The sequence below is a fragment of the Hemitrygon akajei genome, chromosome 18 (assembly GCF_048418815.1).
Source record: "Hemitrygon akajei chromosome 18, sHemAka1.3, whole genome shotgun sequence".
In the NCBI taxonomy this organism is placed as follows: Eukaryota; Metazoa; Chordata; class Chondrichthyes; order Myliobatiformes; family Dasyatidae; genus Hemitrygon; species Hemitrygon akajei.
In genome coordinates, this window is record NC_133141.1 from 6,813,726 (window position 1) to 6,825,773 (window position 12,048).

General features: G+C 41.5%; 1 protein-coding gene across 3 annotated transcripts in view; it reads right to left on the reverse strand.

Annotated features, from left to right (window-relative positions):
• Positions 1-2,517: 2,517 nt before the first annotated feature.
• The window catches only part of LOC140741049 (proto-oncogene Wnt-3), a 56,871-nt gene continuing 47,340 nt past the window's right edge, over positions 2,518-12,048 (reverse strand). For all 3 annotated transcript variants that reach the window (XM_073070711.1, XM_073070713.1, XM_073070712.1), the window contains exon 4: positions 2,518-5,260. In XM_073070711.1, coding sequence (XP_072926812.1) covers positions 4,781-5,260 — 480 coding nt within the window. In that variant the 3' untranslated portion in view covers positions 2,518-4,780. The remainder of the gene's footprint in view (positions 5,261-12,048) is intronic.

A 12,048-nucleotide genomic window follows, 5' to 3' on the forward strand; every position in this document is an offset into this window, starting at 1 on the left:
TGCTGAGCTGGATGAGACGTGTTCGAGCTGCTGTCAGAGACACTGAGAGCTGAGCTTTAATTGCTGGAGGCAGAGATCATCACCTGTAACCCTTGGGCATCAAGCTGGGTGGGTGTGGATAAGGATAAGCTGAGGATCAGGCTGGATTCATGTGAACGAGGTACTGTAGACAATTGAAGGTATCATGTCAGATCAGAGCAGAACAAAAGTGTTCAATCTACTGATGGCACTGAATGGGATGTCAGTAGGTCGACCACAGCAGAAGAGAGTTTGTAATGACTTTCAGCACCTCTTCTGGGAGATACCAGGAATGGAGGAGCACCTTGGCTTTCATACAAATCCAAAGAGTTTCAGTAAAGACTGGATAAAGTTTGTGAGAAAACCAAAGTGGATAATGATCCAGTCTTTGGAGAAGAATGAGTGTGCAATCCTAATTTATATACATAGAGTAATGAAAGGTGATGTAGTAGTAGTGGTGGTGGGGTGAGTGGAGGTGTCAATCAGCCTTGGGGGAAGTGCCTGTTTTTGAATCTGGTTGTCCTTTCCTGGATCCTGTGTTGCCTCTTCTCTCATGAGAGTGGGACAAACGGTCCATGAGGAGGGTGGATGGAATTCTTCATGATCTTACTGGCTCTTTTTCAGCACCTTTCTATATATGCATCCTTGATGGTGGGCAGGCTGGTGCCAGTGATGCATTGGGCAGTTTTGACTACCTGTTGGAGAGCCTTCCTGTCCACTGCAGTGCATTTTCTGTACCAAGAAGTGATGGAGCTTGTCAGGACGCTCTCTACTGCACATCTCGAGAAGGATGTGAGTACAGATGTGCAAAGTCCAGCTCTCTTCAGCCTCCTCAGAAAGTAGAGGCATTGGTGAGCTTCCCTGATTGTGTGGAATGTGTTCTGGGACCACATGATGTGCACTTGCAGGAGTTTGAAACTGCTTGCAGTTTCCACTGCTATGCTGCTAATGTAAGAGGAGTGTGGGTGGTGCCAGTTCTCCTGAAGTCAATAACCATTTCCTTTATCTTGTTGACAGTGAGGAAGAGGTTACTTGCCTAACACCAGGTCTTGAGCTCATTCACCGCTGCTCTACGACAGATGCTATAGCATCTCCCTATCATCACTCCCCACGGGTGCCGAGCCTATTGCTCACACATGACTGCACAGTCAAGCACCTGAGTTATCGCGTTGTCAAGTTTGCTGATATCACAACAGAGGTGGGACTCATCACCAACAACAAAGAGATGGCCTACATTCCATCTGCAGCCTTGCCTGAGGAGTGTGTTTCGATAAGACTTTCTAACTCCAGTGTTCATATCCTCAGTAATAAGAGCTAATATGCTATTTTTCAGCTTTAATTACTTGCTTACCCACTTACTGGTCTTTACCAACTTGTGTAAACACTTCCATGTCTTTGTGAACACCAGCACAATCCAATTTCTCCCCACTTGCACCACTCCTTCGACGCTCACAGTCCCACTAAGTTTAAGATCATTAGCAAACTTGGAAAGTGACATTTAATTCCCTCAGCCAATTTCATAATATAAATGGTGTAAAGCCAGGCCCCAGGCAGTGTTCCCTGTGGTTCCCACTAATTGCACCCTGCTGAGCTGAGAATGATAAGTTGTATTCTTTGTAGTATCCCCCACGTTCCAAAGAAGTGCCAACTTGCACACTACAAACTCTTGTAAAGAACGAGGAGTAGAGTGACTAGGTATACATTTGTTAGGACCTTGGTTAAAGAATAAAGCCTCAGAACTGGATTCTTCTGGGTTTGTTTTTCATGAGCAAATTACTCAAAAGCATTTCTTTTACTGGGTGAGATTGCACTGGCGATTGTTTATGGGTGAGATCAGATTTGGCGGGAAACTGGCCCAGGCACTCTGTGCCTGATATCTTCTGACTCCATGCACACAACAAATCACTGAGACCCACAGCTAAAGGTTTTAGTGATATGACATTGATGTCTTACATACAGCACCTACAAGGGTTAGCGCGACACTATTACAGCTCGGGAGATCAGAGTTCAGAGTTCAATTCCCACGTCATCTGTAAGGAGTCAGTACATCCTCCCCATGGAATGCGTGGGTTTTCCCTGGGTGCTCCAGTTTCCTCCCACAGTCCAAAGATGTACCAGTTAGTGGGTGAATTGGTCATTGTAATTTGTCCTGTGATTAGGCGAGGGTTAAATTGGAGGGTTGCTGGGCTGTGTGGCTCAAAGGGCTGGAAGGGCCTATTCTGTGCTGTACCTCAATAAATAAATTTTTAAAAAAACATTTGAGATTTCCAGCCAGGTTTACTGCTCTTGATTGCTACACTTTGACGCTTGTGCAGACTTGGCAGTTAAAGAGCCAGCTCGCATTCGCTGCCTCTAACTCGTGAAGAACAGAAGCTCCAACAAGAGCAGCCGATGGGAGTGAACATCTGTCGGTGCAGTGGTGCAGAGGTATGCACTGAAATTATTAGTTTGAATTTCCAGGTAAATAAGAACAGCACAGCAGTGTACGCTACATGAATAAATTTTATTTCTTTGTTCATTGCTATTTCTAATACTAAGAGAAGAATATGTACACTAAGTGACAGGAGAGATTATCCATTTAACATCCGCTTCCATAGAACTCACTCTGGATCCTGCACGGTGAAGCACGATAATAAATGTTGCTCACGCTGTCTCCAAGCCACCACGGCAAGTTTATAAACTAGAAACAGCAGATAAGACACTTTCTGCAAATATATAATCTCAGTTGAGTCATATATATACACACATTGTGCAATAAATAATTATAAAAACATAGGCTTTAAGAATATAAAATCAAAGGGTCAAACATCTAATTTGTACAAAACTTTGGATATAGCAACTTGCAATAGAGGTTCAACTTGGAGCTAGTAATTTCAGGCTACAAGGTAGAAAAATGCTACGATAAATGTTGGAGACTGTTGGTTATTTTTAGAGCATTTAGGATGTCAATGCTCATTTGCTTGAAGTAACTACTTGCTTATACAGCAAAGCTATCCATGGGGCTCAACAATGAATTCCCACCTTGTTTTTTTATCTTATCCATCATTTTTTCTTTCACAGAAAGAAGGCACATTTATTTGTAATGTAAGTAGAATTGCTCTTCAGTGGGTGGTGGATGCAAAGGCCCTGGAAGAGAAAGGCATGTCTGCATCAGCTGATTAATAAATCCACTCAAATCCCAACTTTCAATCATTTGATAAAGGTGCGACTGGTAAGCGAGAACAGGCAGTATTAATACTTAAATTCATGTGGTGGTTGTCCGTTGTATCCAACAGTGACAGGGAAATGTAACTAGTACGTGATACAGTCACTATCCTAAAGAACTAGGAAATTTTGCAATCGGGATCCTGTCTGAAAGCTTTTGAGTTGAGGATATAATAAATGTACAAATGGAGGCCAAAGCTGTTATTACAATATTAATACCAGCCCTGTGGGGTACTGCCTTGTGCAATGGATTTTGGGGGTTGTAGTCTTTTCTGTCAAAGTAACAGAAATTAAATTCAGAAGCACATAAAACATGGGCCTGACCAAATCTAAAGTGAATGAGACTGCTTGAAAGATGCCCTCAGCTGTACCAGCTTTCGAACTAGGAAGTTAAATGCTTACCATTCTTGTCAAGTGGATATTTAATTAACTTTTCAAAAGTAATTTCATATGAAAGCTCTTCAAAGTTGTTGTTATGGGGGACTTACCCAAATAGGCATTGTTGCAGAATTTCAAAGGTCATTGCCTATGAAAACCCATCTAACCTTCCACTGGCATCTTTAGTACATCATTGATATTTCGCACGGTAACTCAGTTCACTTTGAATAATAACATTTTCCCAAGAACAGCACCCTCATCCTCCTCCCTTCCCTTCACCTCTGTGTTGATAACAATCTAAATCCCAGAGGAGATCACTCTGAAACTGGCTTTGTATTTGTCACTTCTAGGATGGGAAAAACACAGTGAAACCTAATTTAAGCTGCACAACATGCACAAAATGCTGGAGGAGCCCAGCAGGTCAAGCAGCATCTATGGAGGATGTTTCGAGTCAAAAACCTTTTATCAGTCCTGGGTTTCGGCCCAAAATGTTAATTGTTTTTTCCCTTCCACAGATGCTGCCTGGCATGCTGAGTTCCTCCAGCATTTTGTGTGTGTTGCCCCAGATTTCCAGAACCTGTAGAATCTCTTGTGTCTATGGTCTAACCCATGATCTATCCAAGTTATAATTAGTGACAGCCAGTTCTTTCAGTCATTCATTATCTATCAGAATTACTGACCAGCTTACCATTTTGATTGGAACAAGCTAAACCAATCCATTATAGGTTGACACAATATAGAGGTCCAATGGGCCTGCATTGTGCTGTACTGTTCTATGTTCTAATATATAATTGCTAAGACTTATTGGAATATCCTCAAATGTACTCATTATATTAAAGACAGAGTGGCAGCTGCTCGAGTGTATGAGATTTTTTTGGATGTGGGACTAGGGAGGGTGACAAAGTAAAATTATTGTTCCAAAGGGATTCATTGGAAATTTCACTTTTCTCCTCAACTATTATGAAAAATTTTGGGTTATGGCCTCCTTGTATTTGTATAAAATAAAACATTTGATCAATGAAAGACTACATTCCACTGAATACATTTTTGCAATATATGTGCAAACCAAAGTTCTTGTTTTGCCCAACTGTGACTGAAAGGTTCCGGACTACTTTACCTAATTGTGACTTTGTGTGTATGTGAGGTTTGTTATTGATGTGGGGGAGGGGGGTGTATCCTGTTATTTGCATGTATGTACATCATATACACGGACACACTCCTGGCAACTGACGTAACAGCACCAGTGGAATATGCAGTGACACTTCTCCTTGCGTTTCTCCGTCCTGGTGTTGTGTCCACGACCACAGCACAGCAAATCGCAGCCATCAATGCCATGAGAAGTGACGTTACAGATCCTGTCCCTGGTCCCAAAAGAGCCAGTTTCGGGGTTTGGCTCGCAAAAGTTTGGCGAGTTTTCATAGTAGACAAGGTCTCTCTCGGTCGGTGGTTTAAAGAGCTCGTACTTGGCACGAAGGGTTTCCACCCAGCCCCGGGACTCTCTGTGCTTCTCCACCACCATCTCGGATGCACTGTCATATTTGTCCTTCAGGTAATCGCCGATCACCCGGAAATCCGGCTGTGCCCACCAGCAGGTCTTCACCTCGCAGCTCCCAGATAAACCATGGCACTTGCACTTCAGGTGCATGTGGTCCAGGATTGACTGGAACAATAATTAAATAGCACAAATTAGAACAGAACAGCATCACCATGAGATACCTCTACATTTCTCATGGGAAAATATCCATTTATCTCTGACACCCTAGGAATTACATATTCAGCTGTCCAGAGAACTCTGCATGTTGATGTGCAGTAGAATTCCGTTCATTGGGACAGGACACATCGGGACCAGGACATTCTGGCCCAATTAAGCGGCTGCTCCAATTAGCTGGTTTATGGAAATAGCTAGAAAGCTATAAAAAAAGATAAAGTGCCGTTTAAATGAGTAACAAATTATGTATTTAAATGAAATACAGAGCAAATTAGAACACTACCGTACTATAAAGCTGTGTATTGGTTCCTAATGGTTTTTGACGTAGGACGTCATCCAGTCTACGTAGTGTCCAGTGCTGATTCTGATGCTACACTGCCGTGTCTTTTAATTGACTGTAAATGAACAACTTCACTGCGGCCACCTAGTGTACGTAATGGACTACAATAGACAATAGGTGCAGGAGTAGGCCATTCGGCCCTTCGAGCCAGCACCGCCATTCAATGTGATCATCCACAATCAGTACCCCGTTCCTGCCCTCTCCCCATATCCCTTGACCCCGCTATCTTTAAGAGCTCAATCTAACTCTCTCTTGAAAGCATCCAGAGAATTGGCCTCCACTGCCTTCTGAGGCAGAGCATTCCACAGATCCACAACTCTCTGGGTGAAAAAGTTTTTCCTCAACTCCGTTCTAAATGGCCTACCCCTTATTCTTAAACTGTGGCCTCTGGTTCTGGACTCCCCCAACATCGGGAACATGTTTCCTGCCTCTAGCGTGTCCAATTCCTTAATAATCTTATATGTTTCAGTCAGATCCCCTCTCACCCTTCTAAATTCCAGTGTATACAAGCCCAGTCGCTCCAACCTTTCAACATATGACAGTCCCGCTATCCCGGGAATCAACCTCGTGAACCTACGCTGCACTCCCTCAATAGCAAGACTACCTTCACATAATGCTATCAATGATGGCATCCTCCAAATCTTCAGTCTTCTGTCCTAATTAAGCGGAATAGTGTCCCAAATAAATGAAGGGAATATAGGCTACCTTCACGATTAGTTTTTGTTCTTTAAGACTTGTCCCAAATAAGCGGCTACCCTGATTAACCGATGGCCCAATTAACCAGAACCCATTGTATTTGTTATGCCATTACCTTAATGTTGTCGTTGTAGTCTCCTTTGTCCAGTTTTATATGGATAATGCCTATGTAAATGTCTCTGGTGTGTTTGCATCCTCCTGCCAGGGGTGCAACTGCAATGTATCAGAGCAGTGGCCCGAGCACAGACTTTATCTCAAACTGAGTCAACTTTAATTAATCAACTTAAAATATCAATACAAGATCAAATAATTAAATAAAATTGAGCACAGTGTTTTGAGTTTAAAATGGGGGTTTAATTTTAGCTTGCATCTTTGTCCTATTACTGCTCACCTACAATCCTGCCTTCCCTTTCTAATTTTCTATATGTTCTATTAGCACCAGGCCATGGTGTTAAATGTCTCAAACCTGAAGCATAAAGGACTCTGATCAGTCATTCATTTCTGCTTTACAGTACCGGTAACCTGGTTCAATTCCCGCCACTGTCTTTAAGGAGCTCGTACATTCTCCTCATAACCATGTAGGTTTCCTCCGTGTACTCCGGTTTCTTCCCATAGTCCAAAGACATACCAGTTGGTAGGTTAAATGGTCATTGTAAATTGTTCTGTGATTAGGCTAGCTCCGATTTCAGGGACAGAGGAGGCTATTCAGCCCTTTAATGCATGGTTGATCTGTGATTTAACTCTTGATACCTTGCTTAACAAAATCTATCAAGATCAGAGTTAAAATTAATCATTATCATTCATGACTGAGAGTTCTGAACTTCTAGCACCATTTCCTTATAGAGCCTTAACTGCTTTGTTTTCCTCAGCATGCTCAGTTTCGCTGCGAGTTTTGCATTACAACAAAACCGATCCTTTCGGTAAAGAATCACATGAATAACATAATTTATGGTCTTATAGGTTACAGGGAGAAGGCTGGGGAGTGGGGCTGAGAAGGGAAAAAAGGATCAGCCATGATTGAATGATGGAGAAGACTTGATGGGCCAAATGGCCTAATTCTGCTCCTATGTCTTAAGGTCTTATGGAATAACCCCCTGTTGAACAGTAACCTACATACCGAAACTTCATGCACAATGATAGCAGGTACAATGAAAACAATGGAAAACATACAGAGAGTTATTCTTCACCAAGAAACCTTTCACTTCAATATGATGGTCCAACCAGTTGCTGCCAGACTTTACTCAACTGCTGTAAATTTAGAAGATTCCTAGTCCATGGTCCACCTGGATTAAATGAAAGGTCTTAATGCATATTGACACTGTGCCATCATGATTTAAAATTGAAAACTTCTCCTCTGAATCACACAGAAATCAACTTCCTGGGCCCAAGGCCTTCATGTACTTTTTGCCCTTCCAAACTGTGGCCACTGACAAAGTATAATTATAAACTTATTGGCAAATTGTTCTCTTTATCTTCAAGCATCTGCATTTCAGCAATTCTTTTCTGCTGAATATTCAAGTGACCTTTGCCCTAAAATGGCTCAGGTTGACAATCTAAGAACCCACCCTATAAGAGACTAATGCCTTGTCACATCAAGGCTCGATCAGAGCAAAATAAGTCTAGAATCTAAAGTTTTTAAGCATTTTTCCAAAGGAGCAGTAACAAATTATTTTATTTTTTATACATCTAACTAATGACCAGCCAGTGCATTATATTGGAGAAAAAAAAAGAGTTGAACTTAATTCAATCTCTTTTAAAGGGCTGATAAGTGTACAATGGACCAAATAGCCTTCTTCTTTGGTGTAAGATTCCTGTGGTCTCCTAGAGGTTACCCAATATGGGCCAATGTACAGCAGAGTGCAATTGTTAACAAGTACAGATACAAAATCCACAAAATATGGTCCATGGCTCACAAAGATGAGGAGTTAAGTAAGTGAGTTAAATGTCATTTTCAAACTCAGATGCTACCAGTAATGAACAAAAGCACTAACACTGCAAATCCAAATGGCAGAAATATAACACATCCTGACATACACACACTGATGGGCAACATAACTTTCAGAAAAAGATCTTGAAACTACTTGGGAAACTTTGAGCACCAAGAACCAAGCATTATACATGGTATGTCGAATTGTCGGGTGAGTGATTAGTTTTTGTTGGACTGCAGGTCATGGTATTTCTTGGGGGCATTGCTATTGCTTGCTTGGTGGGTGGAGGGTGCTGATGCTTTTTGCTGAAGTAAGTGGGAGAGAGGAAGGGTCGTTGTCTTGCTGCTGCTTGTGCGTGGGAGGGGGGCTCTGGGGTTCTAATGTTTTTACTGTAACTCATTCTTTGGGACACTTCTGTTTTTGTGGATGTCTGCGAAGAAAAAGAATTTCAGGCTGTATATTGTATACATTCTCTGATACGTATTAAATGAAACTATTGAACAACAAAGGCATTGTTGTGCTTGGCAGAATTCAAATGAGGACAACCAGGAAGGGTACATTTTAACATTGTTTCAGCTCTATAATTTAGTGTAGGCTGCAGTGATGGTATTCTCCCCACCATATCAGTGGTTCAAGTCCCACTCTGGGATCAGAATCAGGTTTAATATCACTGGTATATGTCATAAAATTTGTTATTTTGCAGCAGCAGTATTGTGCAACACATAATAAAAAAACAATGAATTACTATGTATATATATAATTAAATGAATAGTGCAAAAACAAGAAGAAAAGAAAATCTAATGGTGGAGGGGACAAAGCATTGAGTGTATGTCTTCAGGCTCCTGTACCTCCTCTTGATGGTAGCAAAGACAAGAGGGGATGTCCTGGGTGATGGGGGTCCTTCGTGATGGGTGCTGTCTTTCTGAGGCATCACCATTTGAAGGTGTACTCAATACTGGAGAGGCTTTTGCTCAGAGGAAGGTCCAGTGCATTATAGGAAGTGCAGATACATTGGAACAATGCTTTGGATGAATAAGGTGTAATATTCAGAGCCTATTGGCCTTGTGAAAATATTAACAAGCTCTCAATCAACATAACTAAAGAGCAGATTATGTGTTGATATCAAATCACTACTTGAAGGCCCTTGCATTGTGCAAGTTTCGTCCCTGTGCTTCTTGCAGTTTAACAATATTACTGCCCCAATGGCTGTGTTTTGGGATGTACTGAGGTTATGAAGACTTATAATTCTGTCAAACCTGTTATATGATTTTCTTAGCATTGGAGTCACACACATAGATACACGGAAAGGCATAATATCAAGTAGAAGAGACATTTTTACCAATTTAACCAATTTTTACAGGAGCAGCATCGAGAGTGTCCTGACCAGCTGTATCACCATCTGGCGATATGGGAATTGCAAGGCATCTGATCATAAGTCCCTACAAAGGATTGCAAGGACTGCTAAGAGGATCATCAGGGTCTCTCTTCCACCCATCAGGGATATTGATCAGGAATGCTGTATACACAGGGCCCTCAGCATTGTAAATGACCCCTCCCATCCTTCCGACAATCTCTTTGACCCCCGAATATCAGGTAGGAGATACCATAGCATTAGGACAAGAACTGCTAGGATGGGACACAGCTTCTTCCCCCAGGCTGTAGGACTACTAAACTTCTTGTCGCCACCTAGGTCTTATCATGTATAAAGCACCAGTTATGTTAAACTGTTTATCTTTTAACTTGTGTTATGAATTTAGTTGTGGTAATATTACTTTGTGTTGCGTGTGTGAGTTACATGTACTGAGTTGCGCATCTTGGTCTGGAGGACCGTTGTTTCATTTGGCTGTATGTATCTGTACGGATGAATGACAGTAAACTGAACTTGAACTGTTGATCCAACATCTTGAATCTTTCCTTCTTATGTCTTGGGGCTGCTGTTAGTGGATGGGAGGTTTCTAAGGGCGGGAATTCCTGCCTTCTCTCCTCGGCTGACAAGCTAGTTATCAATCAACAAACGTCACAGATCGATGCATGTGTACACTTTTTTGGAAATTAGGGATAGATTTATAATTTCATACTTGAAATTGTTGCTTTGTTGATGGTGAGGTAATGAACTCCATATTCTGTTGGAATGCAAAAGTGTGAAGTGAATTGTAGTGTTTCATTTACAATAATTAAGCCTTTTATTCAACATGATAATCCCATTTCCAGCACACAAACATTAACAAGGTCGCTCACAGGGTGCCAGATCAGTTTAGTGGTTGGGTGTGGACACACTCCTGAAGTTTCATTCAGGTGGGAATTGAGGGATACAAATAGGATTTGGGCCAAGTCTGTGATAATAAATTAATATCATCTGAAAAAGTAACTAAGAAAAGGAGCTTGCATTGTACAGGACTTTTATAGTCTCGGGTTGTGCAAAAGTCTTTCCGAGTCACAGAAGTGCAGTCAGTCACTGATGTAAAATCAAAAGCTAGGCACAAAGCAAGATCCCACCAACCACCTTTAAATTTTCTTTGCACTCTTTCAATCTTAGTTACATCTTTCCTGTAGGTAGGTGACCGAACCTGCACACAATACTCCAAATTAGGCCTCACTAACTTCTTATACAACCTCAACAAAATATCCTGACTTCTGTACTCATATTGATTTATGAAAGCCAATGTGCCTAAAGTTTCCTTTTGATAGAACACTGAGGAAAACCTCCCTATACTTCTATATTATGTTCTCTTGACATAATGAATGGTGTCTCACTTAACATGGCATCCAAAAGATGCTGTGTCCTCCAGTACAGCACTCTGCTCTAAAGAGTCAATTAGATCATGCACTCACACTTCTGGAATGTGACCTTAATCTACACAGGGAGAGGTTCTTTCTATACCACTCCTGCTGCCACTGCTAAATGAATTACAACAACCACATCTACTTTCCCACAATGCTCATAATTAAGCCCACACAAATTTTTTATTTCCACACCTGCACACATTTCAATGGGGTGGGGAGGTCACTGGTAGTCAGTTGATTGATTTTGATCCTTAACCCAAGTAGTCTGAGGCTGGTAGTATTGATCTGCTCACTTCCTGCTGCAGATCAGAGTTCAAAGTAAATTTATTATCAAAGTACATATATGTCACCATATACAACCCTGAGATTTGTTTTCTTGTGGGCATACTCAATAAATCCAATCGCCATAATAGAATCAAGAAAAAAAAACACACCCAACAGGGCAGACAACCAGTGTGCAAACGATAACAAACTGCAAATGCAAAAGAAAAATAATGATAATAATAATAATAAGCAATAAATATTGAGAACAGGAGATGAAGAGTCCTTGGAAGTGAGTCTATAGGCTGTGGGAACAATTCAGTGATGGGGCAAGTGAAGTTATCCCCTCTGGTTCAAGTGCCTGATAGTTGAAGGGAGCAAAGCTTGGGTCTCCCAGCCCTTCTTGGCTGCGAGAGGCATCAGTTTCACCACAGTGCCACATAGCTTCCTCCAGAATTCAGAACAATTGCAGGGTCACACATGTTCAGATCGCTTGGTCTCAACTTGTCATGACTTTGAAGAGTTTTTGCAGCTATAGTTGATTTACTGTCTGACTATGACTAGAGAAAAACAGCACAGTTGTGCAATCCTATGGCTAACATAAATGCTTTTAATTTAATCCCAGCTCCACCACGGGCTCATGGATGTGATAAAATTTGAATGTCAGAAATGTGCAGGAAAAATTGGGAAAGAGGAGAGCACTAAGCCCATCAGAGTTCCATTTCCATTAA